The 25,236-nt window shown below is 44.4% G+C and overlaps 26 protein-coding genes across 26 annotated transcripts; 17 read left to right on the top strand and 9 right to left on the bottom strand.

Moving 5' to 3' along the window:
- Positions 1 to 41: 41 nt before the first annotated feature.
- HK407_08g12640 (uncharacterized protein) lies at positions 42 to 1,241 on the top strand (the record flags this gene model as incomplete). The annotated part of the gene is made up of 1 exon (XM_060421232.1): positions 42 to 1,241. The coding sequence occupies one exon, from the start codon at positions 42 to 44 to the stop codon at positions 1,239 to 1,241; it is 1,200 nt and encodes a 399-aa protein (XP_060276577.1).
- Positions 1,242 to 1,609: 368 nt separating this feature from the next.
- HK407_08g12630 (uncharacterized protein) lies at positions 1,610 to 2,359 on the bottom strand (the record flags this gene model as incomplete). The annotated part of the gene is made up of 1 exon (XM_060421231.1): positions 1,610 to 2,359. One exon carries the CDS (start codon positions 2,357 to 2,359, stop codon positions 1,610 to 1,612), a length of 750 nt encoding a protein of 249 aa, XP_060276576.1.
- A 532-nt stretch (positions 2,360 to 2,891) lies between these two features.
- Positions 2,892 to 3,080, bottom strand: HK407_08g12620 (uncharacterized protein; the record flags this gene model as incomplete). The annotated part of the gene is made up of 1 exon (XM_060421230.1): positions 2,892 to 3,080. The coding sequence occupies one exon, from the start codon at positions 3,078 to 3,080 to the stop codon at positions 2,892 to 2,894; it is 189 nt and encodes a 62-aa protein (XP_060276575.1).
- A 134-nt stretch (positions 3,081 to 3,214) lies between these two features.
- On the bottom strand, positions 3,215 to 4,471 carry HK407_08g12610 (putative Rttp106-like histone chaperone; the record flags this gene model as incomplete). Its single annotated transcript, XM_060421229.1, has 1 exon — positions 3,215 to 4,471. The coding sequence occupies one exon, from the start codon at positions 4,469 to 4,471 to the stop codon at positions 3,215 to 3,217; it is 1,257 nt and encodes a 418-aa protein (XP_060276574.1).
- A 37-nt stretch (positions 4,472 to 4,508) lies between these two features.
- HK407_08g12600 (uncharacterized protein) lies at positions 4,509 to 5,777 on the top strand (the record flags this gene model as incomplete). The annotated part of the gene is made up of 1 exon (XM_060421228.1): positions 4,509 to 5,777. One exon carries the CDS (start codon positions 4,509 to 4,511, stop codon positions 5,775 to 5,777), a length of 1,269 nt encoding a protein of 422 aa, XP_060276573.1.
- Positions 5,778 to 5,830: 53 nt separating this feature from the next.
- Positions 5,831 to 6,694, bottom strand: HK407_08g12590 (uncharacterized protein; the record flags this gene model as incomplete). The annotated part of the gene is made up of 1 exon (XM_060421227.1): positions 5,831 to 6,694. The coding sequence occupies one exon, from the start codon at positions 6,692 to 6,694 to the stop codon at positions 5,831 to 5,833; it is 864 nt and encodes a 287-aa protein (XP_060276572.1).
- A 29-nt stretch (positions 6,695 to 6,723) lies between these two features.
- Positions 6,724 to 7,401, bottom strand: HK407_08g12580 (proteasome; the record flags this gene model as incomplete). Its single annotated transcript, XM_060421226.1, has 1 exon — positions 6,724 to 7,401. One exon carries the CDS (start codon positions 7,399 to 7,401, stop codon positions 6,724 to 6,726), a length of 678 nt encoding a protein of 225 aa, XP_060276571.1.
- Positions 7,402 to 7,449: 48 nt separating this feature from the next.
- HK407_08g12570 (putative ATP-NAD kinase) lies at positions 7,450 to 8,211 on the bottom strand (the record flags this gene model as incomplete). The annotated part of the gene is made up of 1 exon (XM_060421225.1): positions 7,450 to 8,211. One exon carries the CDS (start codon positions 8,209 to 8,211, stop codon positions 7,450 to 7,452), a length of 762 nt encoding a protein of 253 aa, XP_060276570.1.
- Positions 8,212 to 8,275: 64 nt separating this feature from the next.
- On the top strand, positions 8,276 to 9,577 carry HK407_08g12560 (DEAD/DEAH box helicase; the record flags this gene model as incomplete). Its single annotated transcript, XM_060421224.1, has 1 exon — positions 8,276 to 9,577. One exon carries the CDS (start codon positions 8,276 to 8,278, stop codon positions 9,575 to 9,577), a length of 1,302 nt encoding a protein of 433 aa, XP_060276569.1.
- Positions 9,578 to 9,650: 73 nt separating this feature from the next.
- Positions 9,651 to 10,229, top strand: HK407_08g12550 (uncharacterized protein; the record flags this gene model as incomplete). The annotated part of the gene is made up of 1 exon (XM_060421223.1): positions 9,651 to 10,229. One exon carries the CDS (start codon positions 9,651 to 9,653, stop codon positions 10,227 to 10,229), a length of 579 nt encoding a protein of 192 aa, XP_060276568.1.
- A 20-nt stretch (positions 10,230 to 10,249) lies between these two features.
- Positions 10,250 to 10,483, bottom strand: HK407_08g12540 (uncharacterized protein; the record flags this gene model as incomplete). Its single annotated transcript, XM_060421222.1, has 1 exon — positions 10,250 to 10,483. One exon carries the CDS (start codon positions 10,481 to 10,483, stop codon positions 10,250 to 10,252), a length of 234 nt encoding a protein of 77 aa, XP_060276567.1.
- A 56-nt stretch (positions 10,484 to 10,539) lies between these two features.
- On the top strand, positions 10,540 to 11,922 carry HK407_08g12530 (uncharacterized protein; the record flags this gene model as incomplete). Its single annotated transcript, XM_060421221.1, has 1 exon — positions 10,540 to 11,922. The coding sequence occupies one exon, from the start codon at positions 10,540 to 10,542 to the stop codon at positions 11,920 to 11,922; it is 1,383 nt and encodes a 460-aa protein (XP_060276566.1).
- Positions 11,903 to 14,116, top strand: HK407_08g12520 (DEAD/DEAH box helicase; the record flags this gene model as incomplete). Its single annotated transcript, XM_060421220.1, has 1 exon — positions 11,903 to 14,116. The coding sequence occupies one exon, from the start codon at positions 11,903 to 11,905 to the stop codon at positions 14,114 to 14,116; it is 2,214 nt and encodes a 737-aa protein (XP_060276565.1).
- Positions 14,117 to 14,162: 46 nt separating this feature from the next.
- On the top strand, positions 14,163 to 15,299 carry HK407_08g12510 (uncharacterized protein; the record flags this gene model as incomplete). The annotated part of the gene is made up of 1 exon (XM_060421219.1): positions 14,163 to 15,299. The coding sequence occupies one exon, from the start codon at positions 14,163 to 14,165 to the stop codon at positions 15,297 to 15,299; it is 1,137 nt and encodes a 378-aa protein (XP_060276564.1).
- Positions 15,300 to 15,321: 22 nt separating this feature from the next.
- HK407_08g12500 (uncharacterized protein) lies at positions 15,322 to 15,663 on the top strand (the record flags this gene model as incomplete). The annotated part of the gene is made up of 1 exon (XM_060421218.1): positions 15,322 to 15,663. The coding sequence occupies one exon, from the start codon at positions 15,322 to 15,324 to the stop codon at positions 15,661 to 15,663; it is 342 nt and encodes a 113-aa protein (XP_060276563.1).
- A 187-nt stretch (positions 15,664 to 15,850) lies between these two features.
- Positions 15,851 to 16,105, top strand: HK407_08g12490 (uncharacterized protein; the record flags this gene model as incomplete). The annotated part of the gene is made up of 1 exon (XM_060421217.1): positions 15,851 to 16,105. The coding sequence occupies one exon, from the start codon at positions 15,851 to 15,853 to the stop codon at positions 16,103 to 16,105; it is 255 nt and encodes an 84-aa protein (XP_060276562.1).
- A 37-nt stretch (positions 16,106 to 16,142) lies between these two features.
- HK407_08g12480 (dihydrouridine synthase) lies at positions 16,143 to 17,270 on the top strand (the record flags this gene model as incomplete). Its single annotated transcript, XM_060421216.1, has 1 exon — positions 16,143 to 17,270. The coding sequence occupies one exon, from the start codon at positions 16,143 to 16,145 to the stop codon at positions 17,268 to 17,270; it is 1,128 nt and encodes a 375-aa protein (XP_060276561.1).
- HK407_08g12470 (uncharacterized protein) lies at positions 17,254 to 17,673 on the top strand (the record flags this gene model as incomplete). The annotated part of the gene is made up of 1 exon (XM_060421215.1): positions 17,254 to 17,673. The coding sequence occupies one exon, from the start codon at positions 17,254 to 17,256 to the stop codon at positions 17,671 to 17,673; it is 420 nt and encodes a 139-aa protein (XP_060276560.1).
- A 185-nt stretch (positions 17,674 to 17,858) lies between these two features.
- HK407_08g12460 (tubulin/FtsZ) lies at positions 17,859 to 19,184 on the top strand (the record flags this gene model as incomplete). Its single annotated transcript, XM_060421214.1, has 1 exon — positions 17,859 to 19,184. The coding sequence occupies one exon, from the start codon at positions 17,859 to 17,861 to the stop codon at positions 19,182 to 19,184; it is 1,326 nt and encodes a 441-aa protein (XP_060276559.1).
- A 179-nt stretch (positions 19,185 to 19,363) lies between these two features.
- Positions 19,364 to 19,741, top strand: HK407_08g12450 (uncharacterized protein; the record flags this gene model as incomplete). The annotated part of the gene is made up of 1 exon (XM_060421213.1): positions 19,364 to 19,741. One exon carries the CDS (start codon positions 19,364 to 19,366, stop codon positions 19,739 to 19,741), a length of 378 nt encoding a protein of 125 aa, XP_060276558.1.
- A 163-nt stretch (positions 19,742 to 19,904) lies between these two features.
- Positions 19,905 to 20,258, bottom strand: HK407_08g12440 (uncharacterized protein; the record flags this gene model as incomplete). Its single annotated transcript, XM_060421212.1, has 1 exon — positions 19,905 to 20,258. The coding sequence occupies one exon, from the start codon at positions 20,256 to 20,258 to the stop codon at positions 19,905 to 19,907; it is 354 nt and encodes a 117-aa protein (XP_060276557.1).
- Positions 20,259 to 20,432: 174 nt separating this feature from the next.
- On the top strand, positions 20,433 to 22,454 carry HK407_08g12430 (formin 2 domain-containing protein; the record flags this gene model as incomplete). The annotated part of the gene is made up of 1 exon (XM_060421211.1): positions 20,433 to 22,454. The coding sequence occupies one exon, from the start codon at positions 20,433 to 20,435 to the stop codon at positions 22,452 to 22,454; it is 2,022 nt and encodes a 673-aa protein (XP_060276556.1).
- Positions 22,455 to 22,647: 193 nt separating this feature from the next.
- HK407_08g12420 (uncharacterized protein) lies at positions 22,648 to 23,025 on the top strand (the record flags this gene model as incomplete). Its single annotated transcript, XM_060421210.1, has 1 exon — positions 22,648 to 23,025. The coding sequence occupies one exon, from the start codon at positions 22,648 to 22,650 to the stop codon at positions 23,023 to 23,025; it is 378 nt and encodes a 125-aa protein (XP_060276555.1).
- Positions 23,026 to 23,119: 94 nt separating this feature from the next.
- On the top strand, positions 23,120 to 23,347 carry HK407_08g12410 (uncharacterized protein; the record flags this gene model as incomplete). Its single annotated transcript, XM_060421209.1, has 1 exon — positions 23,120 to 23,347. One exon carries the CDS (start codon positions 23,120 to 23,122, stop codon positions 23,345 to 23,347), a length of 228 nt encoding a protein of 75 aa, XP_060276554.1.
- A 72-nt stretch (positions 23,348 to 23,419) lies between these two features.
- Positions 23,420 to 24,055, top strand: HK407_08g12400 (uncharacterized protein; the record flags this gene model as incomplete). Its single annotated transcript, XM_060421208.1, has 1 exon — positions 23,420 to 24,055. The coding sequence occupies one exon, from the start codon at positions 23,420 to 23,422 to the stop codon at positions 24,053 to 24,055; it is 636 nt and encodes a 211-aa protein (XP_060276553.1).
- Positions 24,056 to 24,118: 63 nt separating this feature from the next.
- Positions 24,119 to 25,195, bottom strand: HK407_08g12390 (putative GDA1/CD39 nucleoside phosphatase protein; the record flags this gene model as incomplete). The annotated part of the gene is made up of 1 exon (XM_060421207.1): positions 24,119 to 25,195. The coding sequence occupies one exon, from the start codon at positions 25,193 to 25,195 to the stop codon at positions 24,119 to 24,121; it is 1,077 nt and encodes a 358-aa protein (XP_060276552.1).
- Positions 25,196 to 25,236: the final 41 nt, after the last annotated feature.

Raw genomic sequence — 25,236 nt, 5'->3', positions numbered from 1 at the left:
AATGCAGAGGGTAGGAGTGGAGTATGAGACTCATTGTATGGATGATGCATGCGGCGCTTGTACATGGCGTTTACGGTGTGGTGCATGAAGAATACACAGAGATGATGAGGCCGCTTGGATACAATGACATCCTCCGGCTTGTTGACAGCAGAATCGAGCTGGGCTCTAAGAGCACCCAGAAGAAGGTGATGTTTTATATCAAAAGCATCTACAAGCAGCGATATGGAAAGGAAAGCATCACTGCAATCATATCTTCGGGCTCTGACGAGCCACAGTTTCTAGGATACACAGACGGGAAGAAGAAAGGGATTGTGGTACAAAACCAGGCATTTGAATGGAGCCTGAAAAGAGTGGAAGGCACCAATGGATACAATATCACGCCTGAATGGGCTGAAGATGAGTGCATGACGCTGTCTGATGAAGAAATTCTAAGCATCTCTACATGCAGGATTCAGTATAGCAGGCAGGTTTTTGTTTTTGAGGATGAGCCCTATCCGATTTCTCATCGGAAAAAGAATACCAGAAGTGCAAATGAAATACACGATGGCTACCATTCAGACAGCTCATCGGATCTAAATTATTATATTGGAAGTGTCAGCGACTCGTCGAGGTACGCTGAGGACGACAGCTCGCATGCGCCAGCAAAGCTTGCGAGGATATCAGACTCCTCGGACTCAGATGCCATCAAGGAGTTGCTGGAGCCTAGCGTTGTAAGAGTGGCCTCAGACCCGCCAAAGCCTGTGAGTAGTACAACTTACAGCAGTATAACCACGTATGGCAACAGTATGGTTTCGCCTGTGCCTGTAACTGTGTTAACCTCTGTTTTGACATCGACGTCCGTATCAACTGTTTTGGTTCATGTGACAAAGACGGTTGATGATGAGCAGACAATAACGATCATCAACGAGCCAACGAAAAACAGAAAAAAAAGCAGGTGTATGAATAAAGGCATTCTTCCGTCGATTATCTCGGCATCGGACGTCTGCAATGAAAACGAAAGCAACAGCAGCAGTGAGTCATTTAACGAGTCGAATTACTACCAAAATGATTTGAAGTACTACAATAGCTTTGCAGACATGAGAATCCAGGATATCAAGAGCCTTAATGATGTGAAGTCGTTTAGTCTAAATGAGTTTCCAGTGCTTAAAAAGTTTATTTCTCTGTATGAAACTGATAGCAATGCCCAGATACAAAGCACGGTCACCAGTCCCTATACATTGTCGATAACAACAGTGGCATAGATGAGTTGGCAGGCCGCAGCTGAAAGCCATTTAAACTAGCATACCGGTACTAATACAGCTTGGTGTCTAAGCTTAAAAAGCTGCATCGGCATGCTTGCTTAGTTATTTTATGAAGCACAGGCATTAAAAAGATCGGAATGGAATTCAATGGCTATTCCGTGCTTTCGGTATGAATAAAAGTAATACGTTTATTGTGAGGATTCTAAGTATTATTGGCCGTAAATAGTGATCGAATGCTTTCTGTACATTGTTGCTAGAAGCCATGCCTTGCTACCTGAATGCAAGAATAAATTCAAGCAAAAAGCGCTGTGATAGCACATGCTATTTCATCAATCGATACGATACACTGCCGCTTGTATACTTAATACTTAATACCGGTTCTTTGGCATGCTTATTTCAACAGACTTCACTATTCTTTTTGTCATGTTTTCTCTGTTGATTATCCTTTCAATCACATCTCCGTCCTTCTCCATCTCTGGATGCAAGTAAACAGAGCCTTTCAATGAAGATATGATTGTGAATATCTGATCCTTGTTGTTAGCATCACACGGACCAAATGAAAGCATCCTTCCGTTGGTGTCATCATAATAATTCGGCTTGTCCACAGTAAGGCACAAACCATCGGACAAGATTTGGAACTGCTCGTGATCGTTCGATACATTCTGTATGTATAGCAAGGATGATGTATCGTCTTGCCTCACTCCTTCTAGAGACGAATATGACTTTGCAACCTTAATGCATGGGTCCTTCTTTAGTCTGAGCCATATGCTTCTTGATGTAGCCTGATATGCCAGGTTGAACACCTGGTTTTCTATCGTAGAATCAGATATCTCCGTAAGCATTGCCACAAGATGCTTCCGGCCATCCTCATGATGTGTTCCAAGAATTGTAAGCGGATGATTCCTGTGCATCACATTCAGCAGCATCACTCCATCATCGTTGATGCTGAAAGCATGCTTGCTGTTTGCGTCGCAGACTGCCGCTAAGCATTTCTCAGCAAAAACACTCATACACAGCAGCATGAACAACATCTCTCCATCCATCCAAACCCCGTATTTATATCCTAAACACATCTGCAACTGTATCAGAAGTGCATCAAACATCGCCATCACAAACATGCTCAGCACATCCTGAATACCACCCACTTGCAAGTATTTGCCACACAGACGATTACTCCATCGTTAGGCATTGAGCACTTTCACAAATCAAAAATTCATATCCGAAAGCCATTTTATTTTGCATGTTGCTTATTCATGCTGCCAAAAGTCTTTCCTGCCGGTGTAGTCGTTGCATACGCCCCCCCTGCAAACTTGCGCTTGCAAAACTTGCACTCCCATATGCCAACCGCTTTCCTCTTCAGAGTAGTCTTTCCACATGCATCACACTCATACTTCGCCTTCTGTGTCTCAAGCACGCTTTTCATTCTTTTACGCAGTGTAGACCCATACCTTGCTCCAAAACACCCAGATATCCCGACCTTCTTCGTTCCTCTTCCCTAAAAGTTAACTTGTTCCAAAATTCTTCAGATCGCCTTAATCACTTACCATTTCGATGGGCAGTAAAAAAATCATCTTAAACCTGTGTCTCATCGGCTATAATGCATCTCATGGCTAGTCCTCTCCACTCCATTCAAAGCATATTCAAAGCATGCTAGGATATATTCAGACTAAACTTCGACTTCATCAAATTGCTAAACAATCGATTGCTTGCCGAAATGCTATTGAGCAGCGCATCCCCCTGCTCTATCTCAATACTGCTCTTAGCAGACATTCGTGCCTCGTCTCCCTCTCCTCCTCTACAAACTGCAACAAAACACACCACAAACTCTAGAAAACGCATTGTTTATCACCCACTACTGCATTATATGCCATGCACATACTGTTTCATGCTGCTATTTACTTACAACTGTTTGCACTCTCTGCATCAGCTGATCCACTCAACAGCAGCATCAAATGCTGTATCCTCAGCCACTTTTATTCATCAGAATCAACAACAATGCTGTCATCCTCGTACTCCTCAGACTCATGCTCAGAACTCACCGCATCGTCAATCACCTCGCTTCTTGCCTTTATTCCTTTTGCATGGAAATATTGCTCGAGTCCCCCAAATTCATCCTTCGCTAGCCCGTTGAATATATACGCCTTGTCACAGAAGATCGTCATATCAAACGTTTTCGCCTGCATCGTGCTGAGGTTGATCCTACTAAACTCAACAATCGTCATAGCATCCAGGTCTAGCCTAAACACCTTCGGCAGAAAAAGCACACAGTCATCAAGCGGATAAAGCTGGCCCTCATATGCCTTCGTTGCACATCTCAGGCTCCTGCTGCCATCATTAGCCTCAAATGTGCTTCGCATCGGCCTTATCACACACAGCGCCTCCATTATTTCAACAAAAATATCAGAAAGCAGCCCAGAATACTCCTTCTTTAGCCTGCCATCATTCGCACTCACTTCGCCCACACTCTCATCAAACGACAGTGCCACATACTCATACATAGTTTGTCCCTGCCTGATGCATGGATCAACACCAATCACGACATACTTCTCCTCGTCATCTCTATGCCCCTTTTCAAGCACATACAGCGACTTGATGCCTCGATATGCTATCTTGTGCTCATAGCTGCTTCCGACCATCCTGAAATACTCATGGAAAAATACAAATCCAAACTTGCCTCGTGGATAGCACAGAGACAGCCCTTCAATCTTCAATATCTCGTCATCAATCATCGAGCTGCAGCTTCTCTTTATCTCCTCCGCCGTACTGCTGTCGCAGGCAAACCGAATCTCCATGCCCTTCAGCGAAATACACAGCTCGTTCCTGACATCAACCACGCCCTCAATATCATCCACAGGAATATCAAATATTGTTTTCTTGCTCCTAAACTCCAACGCATTCCGACTGTTGATTCCAAGCTCTCCACTCAGAACATTCACAATCTCAAGCTCCTTGACGTACAGATTTATCTTGAAATGATGCGAAAACGCCCTCTTCAGCTCCTCTGCATAGTTCTGGTCCACTCCCCCAATCTCATATAAACTCTTCCCAAAAATCCTCATTGTCATCTTCCTTGCGCCATAAAACAGCTCTGCATCCCTTATCTCGTCCCCTGTCATCACATGTGTCTTCTCCTTGGTTTTTATTGCAACCCCGTCCTTCGATATCTTGACCGTGGTGTCTGCACACGCATCAGGCTTCAGCACACAATTGCTGAGTGTCAGAACCTCCATCCAAGGGATCGCTAAAACCAATGCATTCAACACCTCCATGGACGGCCTGGATACACACGAACGCATAAAGAAGGCCAAAAAAGAGCCGCAGAAACGAGTAAAGGCACAAAGAAACGCATTTGGCGATGCATCAGAGATAGGTGCATTCAGTGGGCCTTGGTGTGGGTTTGTAGGCATCCAGGAGTGCGGAAACACGCCAAGACATGCACGTGAGGAGCAATGCCTCAAGAAAATAGTCAACAAGCACTGCATCGTGCAGGGAAAAGAGCGCTCAAGAAGTATGTATGCACTGTCAATCAACGATCCTGCATTGATGCGAACACCAATGTCCAAGTTCGTCATTCCGAGCCGCAATACTGCACTGTTTAATGAGCACAAGGACATGGTAACATCATGTGTTCTTTTCAAGAAGCACAAGTTGCTTGCTTCGTCAAGCTTCGATGGAAAGGTATATCTGTACAACTTGAGAAGCAATGAGCTTGTGAAGACATACATGGGGCATAGCAAGGCTTTGTCATCGGTAGCGCTGTGCACAGACGAATCTAGATTTACCACTGTGTCGTTTGATGGATTCTTGAAGCGATGGCAAGTTGAGAATGGCCGCTGCGACTCAACAATCGACTTAGGCACTCCTCTCACGTGCCAGAGTCACGAATCATCAGGCAATCTTTGGTTTGCAGCAGGACTAGATGGAGGAGTCCGGATTCTCGATATCCGTAGCAAAACAGTTGAGAGCCAAATCAGTGTGCATATCGGCAGTGCACCAAACGACAGATTCAATCCGTTCTCCATATCGGATCTTGCACTCGATGAGCAGACAAACACACTGATGGCTACAACACGAAATGGGATGCTGCATCAGATCGATCTCCGGCACTATAAGCATTCCACAGTTCATGCTGGAGAGTATTCATTTATTGAATTTGACTCAAGCAGAGGCATGTTCTTGGTAGCCTGCAGCAGCTATATAGATATATTCAATGCACAATCATATACAGGTGCAGGCTGTGCAGAAAATACAAGCAAGCAGGATCACACAAAGGCATGCATAAGCGTACAGGCAGATCAGCAAATGCGAATAACCATCACAAACAGATGCTCAACAGCACCAAAGGCCTCAGAAGACGGCACCTTGGTATGCTACGGAAGTGAAGATGGCCTCATAAACTTTGTTGAATGCGCTTCGCATCGAATCACATCTGTTGGAGTCAGAGGAGACCCATGCACTTCGATAGACTGGATGGGCGGGAGCATATCCAATGTAGCATCGGGAAGTCTTCTTGGAAATGTAAAGATATGGGAATAAATAACATGCTTGGTATTTTCCATTTCATGGCTATCACAGGAGGTTTTCATGCGCTACACTACCTCCTGATTTAATACACTATTTTGAGATTGCCTGGCCCTCCGTCGCTTCAACTCTTCAGAAACACTTGTTAGAAACACATGCTGATTGCTACATTTCCCTTGGGTATTTTCATTTGTATCATCCATGTGTACGCTGCCATCAACCTGATAGTCTAGCATGCTATCTACTTCTCCGCTGTCGTCCAAGTCCACATCCACATCATTTTGCATGCCACTATCCATAATGATTTCTTTATCAACATCTCTATTGCTTGCATTCACAACAGCTGGCCTTGCTTCTACGTCCTGCGTGCTTGTTTGATCTGGCGCATATGCTGTATCAGTGCGACCTTTAAAGTTCTTAATCGTCTTGATAATGAACTGGAAGCTAGCTGGCTCATTTCCAGGCAGGTGACACTTGGAAAACCTTAATTCGCCGTTTACCTCCTGCATACATAACGAGCTGTACCCAATCATATTTCTGCATCTTGGAGGATTCATAAAGTAAAACCCATGGTCTTCAGGCATGCCAGAAGCTGATTCTGTGCCACCATGCACCAACCTTCCGCTGCTTAAATCAACTCCAATATCACCATCATCCGTGCCAAGATCAAATCTATGTGTGCTATTGTTCCATTTGTACTCAAATGCATACTCCCCCAGCACCGCATCTATGCCATCATCCTCCAACTCTAATGTTAAGGGGCTCAGGTACTTGTTACTGCTCACAGACTTTATAACAACTCCCATTCTACAAAATACTCCATATCCCATCTGCAAGAGCACATGCATCACATTCAGTATCATTGCACAGCGTCTAGCATACATCGCAAAAGGAAACAAACATCCAATCTTCACCGCTATACACTGTTTCATCTCCGGTATCAAGTCACAGAAAACATCATTTATTGATCTACAGACGAATCAATCACACCCATAATCACAGAACGCTCAGCTTGTTTACATCCTTCCTTGCTTATCACAAACGTGGAGATCTTGTTTGGATCTGACTGCACCACTTCCATCAGTCCACGAACAGTAAGCCCTATAAGATCATTTCTTTCCTTCCTCTCAAGATAATCGCATACCTTCTGGCTCTTCTGCCCAATCGCTCCACAGTAAAACTCAGAGAAGTTCCCATTAGGCTCAATGACAAATGCAACTGGCTTGGCACACAGCCCAAACAGCACAGTCGTTACCCCAAACGGCCTCTGGTGGTACACAACCGTATATCTCTGCTTGTACTCTCCAACTCGCCTTGCAAGCTGATCAATCGTGATATCCTCTCCTTTACTACTCTTGTATGACGTGCAGATCATACGAGCAATATTCATCACAAGATACGCATCAGGTTTGAATCCAGAATAGCTCATCCATATCCCCTGTGCCTCATTGATAATAAACATCTTTGGCTCCTCAATAAGCAGCCGATTCCCTGTCTTCCTTTCAAGGCTCACCACAACCTCAGAAGGCCCCACTGCAAACACAACAAGAGATCCTTGCTCGCTTGCCTGCTGTGCACGTTCAACCTGTATCAGCCTTCCATCGGGCGAAAACACCGCCAGCTGCTCTTCAAATCCCATCAAGGGCTACTGCAATTGTTTCATTTTGAAGGCTCTGCATGTCTTGCTCTACTCCAAGCTCAGCACCGGCCCTGCATTCAGCATAAACAACCCTTCAATCTTCTCAGACCCGTCATATTCATTCAGGTGCCCAAACCTCACCACGGATCCGTCATAGTATATATCAAACACACTCCCACACCCTCCTGCCTCATCATATCCCATTCCATCAATGATGACCTGGGGATCCGCATCTACCTCAATACTGATCTTGCTCTCAATACCGCACACAATCGGCCTGAATGCACACCTGTTTGGCGCCACAACATTAATGACGATGCTGTCCACAAGAAGCAACGGCCCATCTGCAGATGCATTGTATCCACTGCTTCCCATGCGTGTCGACACAATCACCGCATCTCCTCTTATCATAAACGACATGCTGTCGATGCAGATCCGAAATGTGCTCAGCCGTGGCACCCGTGACCTTATTATTGCCTCATTCAGAAAGCGCCTTTTGCCTGCAAAGCACAGCCTGATTGATCTTTTCATGTCTATTTGTATGCCACACACAAGCTTTTCTAACAGATCATCGAGCTTGCTGTATGGAATCGGGCAAAGAAACCCAACCTTTCCGCGATTGACTGCATAGATAATTGGCGGATCATCATAGCACGACACTGCCCTTAGAACACTCCCATCCCCTCCAAGAACAATGATGCCATCGTACTGCATGCCTTGATCGGCTATGTCGCAGTTGAGCGTGCTTCTAACACGATCCACCACCTCAGGGTCTTCGTTGTCTCTAGCAACCAGCAGGAACAATCCCATGCCAGGGTGTCGCCAAGCATCTCATGGACACAAACTGCACAAAACATGCTGATACTGAATCCCCATGCAGATAGAAGACATCCTCTTGAAAGGAATACGGCCGAAGAGGCAAAAAAGAGCTCCGAAAGAAGATGTTAAGTACGAGATTGATGGAGAGAAGCTTATGCATCTTGACGGATTTGAATCGTTGGCCGCAAAGCTGGCGTTTGAGTCGCCTCTCTTGGTGCAGAAGATTGTAATTCCATACTTTCTTAGTGGCATTAATGTGATTGTCAGGGCATTTACAGGTAGTGGCAAGACACTGAGCTACTGCTTGCCTCTCGTAGAGCTTGGAATGCAGAAGGATGTTTTTGGAGTTGTGATTGTGCCTAGTGCAGCGCTTGTGAAGCAAGTGCTAATGTGTCTGGATGAAATCAAGGGCAGGCAGATGCGTGTAAGGGGTGTGTATGCATATGCAAATGGAATGAAGCTGATGCGGTGTGAAAATAATAGAGTGGTTGATGAGGAAGTACTTGCTGTAGAAAAGGCTGTTGGAGATGCATTTCTGAATACGAATGCAAGAGTTTTAGTAGCAACGCCTGAAGGATTGCTGAGGGTGTGTGAGAATGTGAAGATAAGTGGTATTACACATCTTGTAATAGATGAGGCAGATTTCCTGATCTGCAAAAACTCGATTGAACAGTTTGGACGGATTCTGAGGGTTTTGGATCTCCGAAGCGCACATGTCAGCTGCTTCAGTGCAACAATCAACGAGTATGTTGCTGAGGTGATGGATGCGATTTCAAATGTTACGAAGATACACATATGGTCAAAAAGATACTTTGATCATGAGTTTGTGTTTGGAACAAACAGAAGAATAAAGCATCTTGCACTGATGCAGGTGATTGCTGATGGCGTTGAGTCTCCAGCACTGATTTTTGTTAGAGACGAAGCAACCGGAGAGATGCTCAGCAAGATGCTTGAAAAAAGCGCCGTGTACACAGAATGTAAATGCCAGCAGGAAGGGGATATGTGTAAAGGAAGTGCCGATTGCGGAGAGCATTGTGTGCCAGACATGAGCATTATTGACGACTTCCGCATGAAGAAGACTTGGTACCTGTTTGCAACAGATTCCCTGAGCAGAGGCGTTGACTTTTACAACGTCCGGAGTGTTATTAACTACGACATTCCTGACACAAAGACGCAGTTTGTGCATAGGGCTGGCAGAGTCAATAGAAACTGTAGTGGACAGAAAATATATAGCATTTATTCGCGTGAGGACTTTGAGAGGATGGGCGTTGTGGTTGATTTTCTCGAGGAAAATGGACACAGGGTGCCTGAACACATTGCAAAGATTGCTGGCAGAACTGCAAAGCCGTTGGGATAAAATGAAGGCTGATGCATGGCTGGAGGCACAAAATTATGTGGGATTTGATTGAGTTATGTAATGGCCCTACGCGATGCCGGTGAAGGAGAAGGAGGGGGCACTTGTAGAGGATATTAAGAGAGATCTTCTACACATCCGAGAAATGATGTTTGAAACAGGGGATGTGTCTAGACTGGATGAGTGCGACTTCAGGAAGCTGGCATGGATATACAAGAATCCTCAGCAGCAGGTGGTTTTTGTGAGAAAGATACATAACCAGATTATTCAGGAGGTGCTAGCATTCTTGTCTGAGGGGCGTGATGTCGAGGCAATGATGAACATATGCATCTTGTATGAGGTATTTGACAGCCAGGATCGCATGATTGATATAGAAATGCAACTGGAGTGGATTGAATCAATCAATGAGCATGTGCATAGCATGTGGAAGAAGGCAGAGCATGGAATTGTCCGTGAGGGGCTGAGTGTGTGGGATTTCCTGAGAAGCACAAATGCAATCAGAATATGCATAATGCCGTTTCCTGAGGACGATCGATGCCTGATGGTCCTTGAGGATGAACTCTGCCAAATATCAAGTGTACTTGATGGATTTGAAGCAGGAGGGGAGCCTAAGAATGGTCTGGGTGGATATGCAGAGGATGCGAATGACAAATAAATTTATGCACATTTGTGTTATCAGTATTCTTCAAGAATCTTGCTTGTGATTTGATATTCATCGAATATCTCGTCAGAAATGGGAATGTCTATGACGTCGATGCTGTATAGTTCATCGTCAGACACAACTATGCATTTCTCTGCCGGCTCTATTTTATCGTCTTGCGGATGTAGTGTATTTGTTATTTCTGTTACGTCTTGCAGATGTGATGTGTTTGTTATTTCTGTTAGTCTTTGCCTTCCTGCTCTGCCCATGGGGATTGCCGAGCTGGCATTTTAGTTTGCTTTGCTTTATGTGTGCCAGGGCTAGGATGCGATGCATAGCTGAGTATGTGATAAGTGCAGGCATGCGGATGAACCAGCCACTAATTGACATGCTTGTTGAGAATCACTATGCCGACTTGTTTGCAGAGTGCTCTTGTGTGTTCCATATCTGTCAAGGGTTTCTTTGGTATGCATCTACGAAGGTTCTGGAAGTGGATGAGAACTCGGTTGCAGTGCATGGATCTAAGATGTTCGTAATGCAAGAAACATTGAAGGTTTATGAGTTGCCGCTGCATGGATTGGTAAGCAAATCACAGGCCTGCATTAATGGCTCAGAACTTGTTTGTGGCCAAGATGGAAGGAGATACACGCTTCCGCCTGGACTCTGCTTTGAAGCTCTGAGCGTGCTCGCTGATGAGCAGAACGTATGGATCTGGGTAAAGCAAAAGCACAATGGAAAGGATTGTCTAGTGCAGCATCTGTATAGCATCGATGGCATGTTGCTGCATGAATGCAGTGTGAAGATGTATTGCAACTGCTCAAATGACTTTGCAATGGTTGGAGGCATTTGTGTTCGAAGCGAGTTGAGTATATGCATGCCTATGATGGTACGTAGTAAGATTGTTGCAAAGCAGGCATTGATGGTGGCTTTGACACCGGATATTGTCTACATGGAATATGCAGGACGGATAAGTTCAAAAGCATACGATGCTGTGGTGTATGATATAGATACTGATGTATATGAGATGCTTGCGCTTGACAATGATGTTGATTTGTTTGATTTGTACATGGCTGTGCTTATACAGCCCGAGATTGGCGCATGCATTGATCCTACAGAGTGTTTGATTGCAGATGCAACTGATGCAACTGATGCCATGAGCATGCACTTACAGGCGAAGATAGAGAAGCATCTTTTTGAAGAATTCGTGCTTGGAAGCATGGGCGATAGGATGGTAGCAAGTATGGTTAGAAAGTATGGCAAGCATGCAATGGAGATGGTTCTATGCAGACTTTATAGAAAAGTCGACGACAAGGGGAAGCAGATGCTTGAGCAATGGGTTCGAGATGTGCAAACACTCGATGCATTGAAACTCATTGTGATCTACTTTCCTGCAGAGATTGCAAGATACATCCAGATGTGTATTGATGGGAAGCGAGAGCACGAGATTTATGATCTAATTGAGCATTACTGGGGAAGTGCCATGATGGATGCTCTTTCGAGTGTTTTGCTTGAAAAAAACTGCTTGTATCATTTTTGCATGTGCAAGCCCGAGTACGGCGCGGTGTTTGGCAACTTTGCATTGGTAGAGAAGTACAACATCCAGGCACAGAGGAATAAATGCATTGAGGAACATTTGGGGTTGAATAAAGCAAAAGCTAACCCTGAGGTAGCATACAGAAAGACGAACGATGAAAGGCAAGCATTATGAGTTGGAGGATGAAGAATTTTTTATTAATGCTGTTTTGAGCGAGAAGGAGATGTGCAGTGAGAGCGAATGGAACTTTGATGAGATGACAAGCAACTCTGATGGAGCACATGGAAATGGACATGACGGTGCATCAGACAGCGATGTTGAATTTGTGGGTGTGGCCGATGAGTCTGACAACAGGCAGTTTGCTACGAAAGGAGACGATACATCATCAGGGAGTAAAATAAGAACGGGAGTTGAGAGACTGGGGTTTTATAGAAACTCAGGCCGAGAAATGATCAAGAATGTAGCTGTATTGGAGACAAGTGGATTAGATGAAGCAGGTGCAGGCGATGCCGAGGATAGAAAGGAAGTGGACTATGAGTACTATTCATCGCTTGGAGATGACATTTCTGACATAAGCCTAAGTGTGGCGGAGAATCAAATAGAGGGATTGGGAGCAATTGATCGATGGGATGAACGAAGAGACGAGCAGAACGAATCATGCAGCTTTAGCAACGACATGATTCGGACAACGTTTCTGAAGTCGTCACTGGATGCTGGAGGCAATGGCGAAGAAGAATTTATGGCAGGCCATGAAGCAAGTCCCAGGTGTGTTGAGGAGTTCTATTTACAGAAGGTTTTTGGAATGAAGGAGTTTCGGACGAACCAAAGGGAGGTGATATGTGCATGCATGGCAAGAAGGGATGTGTTTGTACTGATGCCCACAGGAGGGGGAAAGAGCATATGCTACCAGCTGCCTGCACTGATAGATGATGGGATTACGATAGTGATCAGTCCGCTGCTTTCTCTTGTGCAAGACCAGATACACAATCTTCTGCAGAAGGGGATTCTTGCACTTCCGATCAATTCGAATCTGAGCCAGTCTGAGCGAAGCCTTGTTTTTGATGTTCTTGGGGGGGAGGAGATGGTGTGCAAGATATTCTATGTGACGCCGGAGCTTGTTGCGAAGAGCGGGCATTTCCATGATGCTTTGAGCGATCTTGTTCGTAGGAGCAAGCTGAAAAGGTTTGTGATAGACGAGGCGCATTGTGTAAGCCAGTGGGGACATGATTTCCGACCGGATTACAAAGAGCTTGGAAGCATAAGGCAGAGGTATCCTAATGTTCCAATTATTGCATTGACAGCAACTGCAACGCAGAGGGTGGAGATGGATATTTTGGAGAACCTGCGGATCCGAGGATGTGAAAGGTTCCGGATGAGTTTCAACAGGGCCAACTTGAGATATGAAGTGCGTGCAAAAACAAGCACAGTTGAGATAGACATGGTTAGCTTTGTGCAGACACATTTTCCGGACTGCTGCGGAATCGTTTACTGCACATCGAAGAAAGAGTGCGAGATGATCAGCGAGAGACTGAGAAAGTATATGAAGACGGCATTCTACCATGCAGGGCTGAGTAAGAACGAAAGGAATAGTGTGCAAGAGAGATGGAATAGCGGGGATGTGAAGGTGATTGTTGCAACAATAGCATTTGGAATGGGGATTGACAAGAAGGATGTCAGGTTTGTGATTCACTACTGTATACCGAAATCGCTGGAAGGGTATTACCAAGAGACAGGGCGAGCAGGAAGGGATGGGTTTGAGAGTGTATGTGTGCTGTTCTACACGTATGGAGATAAGAAGAAGATTACTTTTATGATTGACAAGGGCGACGGAGGATATGAGCAGAAGCAACGGCAGCGGGATGATTTGGATGCAGTGATCCAGTTCTGTGAGAACAAGACTGATTGCCGGAGGATGCAGGTGCTAGCACACTTTGGAGAGGTTTTTGATGCGAAGCAATGTGGAAAGACATGCGATAACTGCAGACGTGAGTTTGTAGTTAAGAAGGACTATGTGAAGGAGGCGAAGGATCTTATTTTGCTTGTTTACACAAGCAACAAGATTACGCTATGCCAAGCGGTTGATGTGTACAAGGGGGTGTCTACGAAGAAGAGCAAAGAGTTTATTGGGAGCGAATATTATGGGAAGGGAAGGAAGATGAGCCGAACGACTATAGAGAGGATAGTGAGGAATCTGATAAGCCAGGGATACATTCAGGAGAAGGTTGAGGCGGCCGACCGCAGGTTTTCGTGGGCGTATCTTATTGCAAAGAAGACAAGGATAGACAAGCTTGAGATGGTTGAGGAGGACGAGCCTGTGGCATTGAAGAAGGCGGATCGGAAGAAGCCGATCAAGAAGATTAAAAGATGAATGTGTTTGTGCTTTTGCGTCTGATCAATCCCTGTTTTACAGGAGGATGGAAGTGAGACTACGGCGGCAGATTAAGATACTTGAGCAGATGGAAATGCTCAGTGAGTGGGTTATTGGGATGGATGCAGGGGAAGGAAGGAAGGAAAGAGCAATAAAAAGGCACATGAGGAGTGTTTTTGTGGTAAGATACATGTACTACAAAAAGCTTGCAAAGCTGAATGCTGAAGGAAGGCTTTGCAGAGACATAAAAGTGCTGAAAAGCTATGAGTATTATGAAAGGAGGGTTTCCAGGATGATTGAATGTGTTTTCAAAGGATCTAGTATGTATGGGGAGATGCTTGAGCTTGAAGGGATTTTCAAGAAATACATGCATGTGCATGGATGCGATAACTATGAGGATTTTGTTGGAACGATCCATGAGCTTAGGGTTAAAGAAGCAGGGATGTGTGTGCTGAGATACCTGGATGAGCTACAGAGATATGTTTTGAGTGTTATGAAGGTAAGGCATTACCGAAGGTTCAAACGGGTTAGGAAGATGTGCGAATTGAATGTTTTGAATGAAAGCAGCATTGATGATTTTATTAAGAGGCTGGATGAAGGAGTTGAGAATGGAGGCAATGAGATGTATCCAAGAGTATATTGCGTTGGATGCAGCAGAGAAGTATGTGTAAATGTGTTCAGGTATCATGTAAATGGGCACAAGCATATGAGGCTAGCAGGAAGAACAGTTGTGTACTGTTCAAGGCTGATTGTGCCGGTAAAAGACGGACTGAAGAAGATGCTTTTGCAAGTAGACAAGGAGTTGAATCGTAGCATTGCATCTGCTACAAAGAAAGAAAGGCGTAAGAAGCGAGAGGTTCCCAGATGGCTTTACAAGAAGAAAGATCTTGATGTTGAGTTTGAGTGTGAGGTGTGTGAGTATGCTTGCCGTGGATGGCAAGGCTTTGATCAGCATTTTGGATCTGAATGCCATTTCAAAGGGATGAAAAGGTATGGAGTTGAGTCATACAGTAAGCTGTATTGGGGAATATCACGAGTGGATGCATTGATGCGTATGAAGGCCAGAGTAGCATCTGAAGAGCAGAGAGAGGTGTTAGAGTATGGACAGGAATTTGAGGATTGTGAAGGAAATGTGTTTGATAAAAGAACATATGAGGATCTTAAGAGAAATGGGCTTGTTTAGAGTTACCCAGCTTGTAAAGCCTATGATCAGAGTTGGGAAGCAGCCGGTGTTTGGAAAGATTTATCAGATAAGATACAGCAACAGGGCAGCATTGGATATGTTTCGAGACGCGGTAGTGATACAGACATATGGGATGAAGCTTGAGGGAAGTATTACATGTACTAATGAGGCTGATCTGTTGCAGATTCTAAAAGGACTTGTGCATGAGAAGCGAGACATACTGTTGTTGAGCCCATCTACTCTGGTTATTACAAGTGATATCTACAAGATGTTTCGAAGGCTGAACTCAATCGGGATATCGCTTTTCATGCTTACCCTGCAGGAAAAGCCTGTTTGGTATGCAGATTTAGTTGCTAGCATGTAGTAAATCAATGAAGACGCCTGATGAAAGCTTAGGGCAGTAAAGAATATACTTAGATGCATTACTGTTTATTATGTTACAAGCCCCTTGATACATGATTTAGCTGAAGTCTATTTTCCTTACAGATTCGTATTTTTTTGATTTCGAGCTGCTTGAGATTTCTACTCTACTGGCTGGCGACAGGATCCTAATGATTCTTTTTGGTGTTTCTATTCGTTTTGAGGTGGTGATTGTGCTTTTGAGCTTCTTTGCCTGCACTTTTAGGGCTGGCGTGCAGGATATCCTTCTCTTTATCAGGACATCTACTGACGTGAGCTTTCTGATGCATTTTTTTGTATTAGTGGCACTTTGTCTTTCCATTAGGATTGGAGCCATCGATTATTTATGTGTTATTTTGCGTGTTTTGGAGGGAATTTACCTTGCGATTGAGTGTGTGCCAGATTGATTTCTACCGATAATCGATTATCGATTCGGGACTGTTGATGAGCATGGCTGTTTGCAAGCCCATGAGCGAAGACATTGAGATTAGCCTTGCGCCAATGATGGATGTAACGACACCGCAGTTCAGAAGGCTAGTCAGGATGACGTCCAAAAGCACTGTTCTGTTTACTGAGATGATTGTGTGCAGCACGGTTGTCCATGTAGCACGTGAAAAGCTGCTGGAGATGGTTGGGGAGTACGATGCGAGGACTGTTGTGCAGATTGGTGGGAGCAATGCGTCTGAGATCGTTGAGGCAGTCAAGATTCTTCAACGGCTTGGATATAAGGAATTCAATCTGAACTGTGGATGCCCAAGCCCAAGGGTCAAGAAAGGATGTTTTGGGGCGATTCTTATGCTCAGGAAGCAGTTGGTGGCAGAGATTATAAACAGGGTTCATTGCGATACAGGAGTGATTTTAAGCCTAAAGATTCGAACAGGAGTTGATGAGCATGACGGAATTGGGTTTCTCGATGATTTTGTCACGTATGTGAAGATGAGCACTGCATGTAGAAGTTTTTATGTGCATGCCAGGAAGTGTTGGCTTTCTGGGCTTTCTCCAAAGCAAAACAGACATGTGCCGGCTCTTGACTACGGAAGTGTGTATGCAATCAAGCAGCTGCATCCAGATCTGAAGATAGTGCTGAATGGGTGTATTGATGCAGATGGATTAGACAAACTGTGCAACCTTGATGGATTGATGATTGGCAGGGAGAGCATGAAGAACATTTTTGTATTTTGGGAGATTGACAGGAAGATAGGGAGGGATGGATTTATAGGCGGAGAAAGCAGTACTGATGGGATTATAGTAGACGCTGGATCTGGTGATAATTGTAAAGAGCAAGAGCTGATAGATAGCAATGCAAAGAAGAATATGATGCATGATGTGATAGGGCGATACTTTGACTGGTATGGAAAGGAAAAGGAAATGAGGATCTGGGATGTGCAGCCAATGATGAATCTGATGGCAGGAAAGAAAGGATGCAAGGCCTACAGACAGATGCTTGGAGAGATTGTAAGGTGGAGGGAATGTGCAGAGGAGGCATGCAGAAGAATTATGAATTTTTTGGATATGAACCATGATTGCGGGAGAGTGAACGAGCCCTTGTATATTGATGGTGCCTGTGACTAAGGAGACGAGGTTTAATGAGCTTCCTGCGCATATAAAGCAGAAGCTGATCAACATACATAGAAGCTCACATCAGCAGTATACGTCAACGGAGATGCTGAAGCCAATGAAGTTTGGGAGTCTGTATTCACAAACACAGGACCTGCAGACACTGAATCTCAAGAAAAATTTTAGCATGATTGTTGAGAGTGCAGAGAAGCTGAAGAGGATGTACGCGGGGGGAAAGGAGGAGGTTGATTTTAAATACATTGGAGAGAATCTGAAGAGGATGTTTGAGGAATTGAAGGAGGAAGTGATGCTGTACAAGAAGAGTGAAGGCAGCAGGGAGTTTGCTGATGAGATATTGGTAACATACCTGATGCTCCGAAACAAGCTTGAAAGCATTACGAAGGAAAGGAGGATGTGAGAGGGACTGAATGAAACGACTGGAATAAAAGCGATGGAGTAGATATGTATTGATGGTTGAATGAGTGGGCTGAGGTTGTGCTTGAATGATGGGATGTGCCAATGTGTGGGATGGAGGAGGATTGAGTAAGGCAAAACCTGTGGATAAGGTTAATATAAAATTTTGTTTCGGAAAGCCCCAAGAAGATGAGAGAAATAATATCACTGCATGTTGGGCAAGCGGGAGTCCAGATTGGGAATGCATGCTGGGAGTTATTCTGTATGGAGCATGGGATAATGCCTGACGGACGGCTTGGGGAGAACCGGATGGATGACGAGAGTGCGGAGTCTTTTTTTTCGCAGACGAGTGTTGGAACGTATGTGCCCAGGACGCTGATGGTTGATCTTGAGCCTGGAGTGCTTGAAAGCATCAAGAGCGGGAGGTACCGCGATCTGTACCATCCGGGGCAGTTGATATCTGGAAAGGAGGATGCAGCAAACAACTATGCACGAGGGCACTACACGGTTGGAAAGGAGATTATTGAGCCTGCAATGGAGCAGATACGAAGGATGGCGGACAATTGCGATGGATTGCAAGGGTTTTTGATATACCACAGCTTTGGAGGAGGAACAGGATCAGGGTTTGCGTCGCTGATGATGGACAGGCTGGCAGCAGAGTATGGGAAGAAGAGCAAGCTTGAGTTTAGTGTGTACCCTGCGCCGAAGATAGCGACGGCGGTGGTTGAGCCATACAACAGCATATTGACGACGCACACGACGCTTGATCACTCCGACTGCTCGTTTCTTGTTGACAACGAGGCGATATATGACATGTGCAGGAACCTGGGGATACAGAGGCCGTACTACACGGACATCAACAGGATTATTGCACAGGTTGTGTCGTCGATAACTGCGTCACTGCGGTTTCCTGGGTCACTGAATGTTGATTTGACGGAGTTCCAGACGAATCTGGTGCCGTATCCGCGGATTCACTTTCCGCTTGTTGCGTACTCGCCGATGCTGTCGCGGGAGAAGGCAGCACATGAGAAGCTGAGTGTTCATGAGATTACGAATGCATGTTTTGAGCCGCAGAACCAGATGGTGCGATGCGACACGAAGAAGGGAAAGTACATGGCGTGCTGCCTGCTATTCCGAGGAGAAGTGAATCCAAAGGAAGCGAACAGTGCAACTGCGAATGTGAAGGCGAAGAGGACGAATCAGTTTGTGGAGTGGTGTCCTACAGGGTTTAAGGTGGGGATAAACAGTAGGAAGCCGACTGTGCTTGACGGAGAGGCGATGGCGGAAGTGTCGAGGGCTGTGTGTGCATTGTCCAACACGACGGCGATTTCTGAGGCATGGAAGAGATTGAACAACAAGTTTGATCTTATGTTTTCGAAGAGGGCGTTTGTGCACTGGTATGTTGGGGAGGGAATGGAAGAAGGGGAGTTCAGTGAAGCCAGGGAAGATCTGGCAATGCTTGAGGATGACTATCAAAGGATATCTTCGAATGCAGAGCCCACTGATGAGTATTAAATTTATTGATCCATTAAATAGTGAGTGGAATAGGTTTTGAGGATGCAGTATTATGGTGCCATGCATATGTGAATGATATGAGCTGCATGTATCTGAATGCCATATGGATGCAGCTGTGGAATCTTGTGTGCATAGCTTAATTTGAATGCAATAATGGCTGAGCTCAGGAGTCCCCTGGGATGGCGGAGGAGGACTCAGTAGCCAAGGTCAGGGAGATGCTGCAAAGATATTCATTAAGAGCAGATTATTTTGGGGATTCGAGTATACTATCGGATATGGATGTGTTTGAGGAGCGAAGCCTTTCTGCACATGAGATTGCGTCAAGAATGAAGAATGGGATTAAGCAATGTAAGAAGACGATTGCCGTTGCTAGGCAATACAAGGTATGCATGAATACAGAAGACTCTGAGATTTGTGCGATGCTACTGGATGACCTAAGAAGAGAAATAGAGCAAACATGCAAGTATACGAAACGGAATGTAGGAATGCCTGTTTATTGGATATCAATTGGAGTATGTGCTTGTGTGATGTTTGTTTTTTGCAGATTATGCTTCTGAATACAAGATAGAGCTCAGTAAGACAATGCTTATGAAGCAACTTGGTGCATAGCTGTTAAGAGTGTGATTGTGCATATCATGTGCTGATTGCTGATTGCTGTTTCTTGGTATTGAATAGAATAAACGATATTTATGGAATTTAATTCAATGGCTGTACTTGAGACTAAACCTGTTCGCCAATAGACGAAGACGATGCGATTCTTTTTGAAATCCATGTAATTGTGCTTCTGAATGCAGACCTGATTACTGAAAATAACATTTCGATCCCTGAGAGGAATTGCTTCATGATGCCTGTTTTCTTTTCGATTTCAGGAGGCATTTCTGATATGTATGGGGCTGAATCCTCATGGAATGGCAAATCATATTCATTCCCGCACTCATAAATTGTAGGCCCATTTGATGCAGTGGCATTTGGATCAAAAGCAACTTCTTGCTGGCATGTGGGAGCTGCTTCGCTTGTAAACTCAATATGGGGGTTTTTCTTCTCGTGTATGCCTCGATCCCTGTGCTTTCCCATGGCTTGTTAAGGGTATGAGTGCAAGCCATCTTCTTGTTACGTAATAACAATGCCTGTATGTTTTGATGATGTGCAGCAATGTGGAAAGGACGAACATTAGTAAACATGCATTGAAGAGTGTGCCAAGCAATTGATATATTATGCATCGATAACACTCGGCAAAATAGATTGCCCATGGAGTCGTGGAAGTCGAAGTCGCTGGAGCACATTAACATACAGTTCAGAAACATAATGGAGGACATGGGGATAGATGAGGAAAAGCAGCATAAGCTGGCAGCAAAGCTGAATCTTTCGAAAAAGATCAAGACGATCACCTCTATGCAGACGATGGACGAGAGGAAGAGAAAGATTAAGGAGTATGTTGTTAAGCTTAGCGACAGAAACAGTGTATTGAATTTATTGAGCTTGTCCTGCTCTCTTGAAAGCGGGCCAAATGTCTTGTATGAGATATTTACAGCCGAAGGAGGGCACGATGTGCTTGTGAGGTGCATGAGGAGGATGGACGATGAGTTCAGCGATGCGATCTGCGACACTCTGAGCATGATACTGTCGAAGTATGGAAACTACTTTCCCCCGTTTCTGAGGCCATTGCTCGATAGATTTATCTGTGGGAAGATTCAGGATACAAAGGCGTTTTTCAAGATACTTGAGTTTTTGGTGAATGAGGGAAAAGCCGAGGAGCTATTTTACAGCATTGATTTCAACAGATGCATATGCAACACGTATTTATCCAGAATAATTGAGCATGTGATGAGAATTCCGCGAGTTGTTGATGAGCTGAACTTTCTCGTTCCACTATTGAGGTCTGCTAAGTCTGTGCATGTGAAGTATATTCTTTTTGTTTCAGGATTCCATCAGCTAGAGCAAAGGGTTGTGTGCCGAGAGATTTATGATGAGATTGCGAAGGAGATCCGATGCAGCATGGCAGGCGACTTTCGTAAGGACAGAATAGAGGAGGTGCTGAGGATAGCCGAGATTCAAGGCCTCCTGGATGTTGTGTGCTGTGTTGCAGAGGCGTTTGTGTTTGGAGGCAGAGAGGCGTTTAAGAATGTTGAAGTACGGAGTCAAGAGCCGGCGAAGTGTGTGCTTGAAGAGAAGGCTAAAGAGCAGTGCATAGATGGTGATGAAGGTGCAGCAGTGGAGCTAGTGAAAGCAAAGCCCAAGAAGATAATCAAGAAGGTGGTGAAGAGTGCAATGCCTAGTAAGAAATACATGCCTGTGAAATGGAAGAAGATAGGGAAGGGAAACAGTCTGTGGAGTAAGATAAGCATGAGGGAGATTGAAGGGCTTTTCAGTGCAAATGATTTTGAAGTATTTGAGGTGAAGGAGGAGAAGCCTAAAGCAAGCAGTGTAAGATTGGATAGCAAGAGGCCGAGTGTGTTTTCTGAGAAGAAGAGCTATGCAATAAACATTGCGCTTGGAAGGGTAAAGGTAAGCAATTACGAGCTTAAGCAGGCGATTATTGAGATGCGAGATGATTTTGATGAGAATCTTGTGAAGCAGCTTCTGTTCTATTTTCCTACGGATGAGGAGGTTGAGCAGTTACAGGCGGTGGATCATTTGTTTGGGCGTGGAGAAGAGTTTTTCAAAGAATGCATTGATGAGATTGAGATGATGAAGAGATGCCTGTATTATTTATACTTTGCAATATCGTTTAAGGATCAGTGCCTGATGCACACGTTGAATGTTCTTAGAGAGTATTATGGAGTGTTATTGCGAAGTAATGAGCTGCGAAGGTTTTTAGGGGTTGCGCTTGCAGTAGGAAACTACCTGAACATGGGGAGTTTTCTAGGGAATGCCGAAGGATTTACCATGGACTCGATTCCAACGATTCTTGAAGCGAAGAACAATGAAGCAAGTCTTATTAGGTTTATTGAGAGAAGGATTGATGTGCGAAGGCTGGTGAGTGAGCTATGCATTGTGTATGAAGCAAGCAAGATGAATTTTGAGGCGTTGTGTGTAGAAATTGATGAGTTAAAGAAGAACTATATCAATGCAAACGGATCATCTTTTGTAAGGATACAGGAGAAGATGGATGAGATTCAGCCAAGATACGACACGGTGTGCCTGATGTATGAGGATGTAGTGCGGCTGCACAGAGAGTGCGGAGAGTATTTTGGGGAGTCTGTGGACGATGAGTTTAACAGCCGGATGATTCTTTTTTTGGACAGGCTTTCGCACGACTTGCATGAATGAGCTTGCATCATGCGTATGAATGTGCCTGGAGAGTGGGTTTACAATGCTCATAGTATTGTGAATGCGAAATATGTAGCTATAGCAGGATATGAGATATCTAGTGATGAATGATAATGATGAGCTGATTAATAAGCGGGTGATGAGGGATGCGAAGAGTATGGGGTAGTTTGTGTTTGTTGTAGGCCCTTGGAGAATGAACAGAGAAAAGATGCAGGAGCAATGGGAGAATTTTGGAGGCAAGGATCTTACGAATGAGACAACGCTTGAGCTGTTAAGACTATGTGGATATGCACCACAAGAGATGACTGTGCCTGTTCCAAGAAGCTTTGGGGAGTTTGAGGAAGTTGCAGCAGGTGTCAGGCCATGTATGCAGAAAGAGGAGATGAGGAGGATGATTTCGCAGTTTAATCATAGAACACATGTTACAAAACAAGACATGGTGAAGTATCTTGGGATGGGAGATAGGTTGAGTGAAGAGGAGATACGAGAGTTTTTGAAAGTTTTTTCGTTTGATAGGAATGATGAGGCCACTATTGATGAGCTTGTTGAGTTTTTGTATGCCTCAGATTGAATAAATGTTTGATTGTGTTGTGTATAGTTGGGTAGGCATGTGCATAGGCAATGGAAGAAAGATATGATGGATTTAGAAGGCAGACACCCCTAGAATGCCTAGCATTGATGAGATCATAGTGGAAAAGGACCTGTGCGGCCTATTCAGAGCGGCGCTTGCAAGAGGCGATAGTATGGTTCCAAGCAGGCATAGGGTGATTGGAAGAATACGAGCACTTGGGCCGCTGTCGATTGATGATTTGGAGGGATTTATGGATAGAGAGGTTGTGAATGAGCTGGAAAGGTTTAAAAGATGGTCTGTGCTGAAGGAAATCAAGAGGTAGACGTTGAATGAGTGATTGCTTTATGTTTGTTTCAGAGGAGGATTATAAATAAAAATCAGAAACATCCCTGTAATGGTAGTTAGATCTTCGACAGGAAGCTCAAGCGCTCAAAAGATATTTGATGCGCTTAATAGAAGTGAGTCTTCATACAGCATTATTGGAGACTATTTGAATGCGCTGAGACTGTATCCGATAAATATGAATGAGCCTATTGACTACATGCTGCCGAGTATTTTTTGCTCGTTGATTACATCTGTAAAGACGAGTGTGTTTATGTGGATTATCATGATGGCCATGAAGTCGTCTCCTGGAGGCTCTGGATCGATAGCCTTTGAGGTTGGCATATGGACGTTTATGATACTGATGGGTTTTTGCTTTGTTGCAGGATTTGTGTATAAGAAGGCGTTGGGGAGGATGATGGACGATGCATCATATGCAGGCTATGTTTATGTAGTTGGGCTTTCTGTGATTCATCTTCCGTATGCACTGGTTGTATTTACGCTTGTGAAGCAGACAAGCATACTGAGGTTTATTTGTCTAATCATTTTGGCATCGATATCGCAGTTTTCACTAAAGACATCAATGCTGAAGAATCATCATTTTGGAAACAGTAGAGATAGCTTTATATTTGATATTCTGATGTATGCGCTGCAGATTGGATTTGTATTTACGGCTGTAAGTATGCTGAGCTCACTTGCTGGAGAATAAAGAAAGTTTAATATCGAAATGATTACTGGGCGGAGTTTCTGAGTATAGCTAATTGATGCGGTTTTATTTATTGTGTATTTTGTTGAGCTCATAGCCTTTTGCTGATGCCCAGGAAATGTTGATACCGTTATTTGTATCTATTTTCTTGATACTTTTGAGATCGTTGATGCCAAGGGCATTGATGAATGAGATCAGATAGAAGATGTTTCTACAGTCTGTTGTTTCCAAGAGACTGCATTTCTTGTAGAACTGGTCTTTTATTTCCCTCATGTTTGTTTCTGTGCTTCTGACAATTTTGGCAAACTCATCATGGAAGTATGAAAGCAGATACAGGTCGTCGATGTCATTGAGGATCGGCTTGCTTTGCACACTCAAGAGCTTTGTAATGATTTTTTGTGCACAGGACTCCTGCTTCTCCTGGCTGCTGATTGCACAGTCTTCCATGTCATGCGCATTGCTGATGGCTGTTATGCCAAGGCTGATTGATTCTGAACTGATTTCCCCGTTGTTTTTCAGCACTGACACTTGTGTGCTTCCCCCGCCCATGTCTATGACACCAACGGTCTTATTACTGCTGTTTCCAATCTCTTTGCTTGAGATTATCAACGACATCAGTGCAAGCCTGCCTTCCTCCTCTCCGCTGACCACCTTTGCTTCTTTAAGGTTGTATCCACTCAATTCATTCCTGACGAGCTCAAGAATATGATCTGTGCGTGGAGCACCCAGTGCTCGGAACCCAGCTGTTCCATAAAATCCCATAGGCATGGTCTTGATATCATTGTAGAATGGCTCAGCATGCATAAGCAATTCTGTCACCGACTGTTTTATTTGGCTGTCTTCCTTCATGTCTGCAATCCCGGGCGTGTTTGTAAATAGTCCTTGGTGCCTGATTTCTTGCCCCACAAACCCATACACTTCCAATCTTGTTCCTGTTGAGCCAGCATCTATCACTGTGGTATATGACATTCCTGAGGACGGAGCAGACTTGATAGAAGATGAAATGGCAAATGCAGTGCTTGCATAGAGCACATACATAAATGTGCTTACAAATATCATTTGTTTTGCAATGCAATGTGCAGAAATCCGGTGTTTTGTTTTATATTCGATGCAACACCCTAGAAACACGCATGCATCTGGCATCTGAATCAATTTATTTGAGTGTAGCATCTATGCATCTTCGT

This window comes from Ordospora pajunii, assembly GCF_021821965.1.
Source record: "Ordospora pajunii strain FI-F-10 chromosome Unknown Cg_08A, whole genome shotgun sequence".
NCBI classification, from domain to species: domain Eukaryota; kingdom Fungi; phylum Microsporidia; family Ordosporidae; genus Ordospora; species Ordospora pajunii.
The sequence above is the reverse complement of the archived record's forward strand: the minus strand, read 5'-3'. Positions and strand labels throughout refer to the sequence as shown.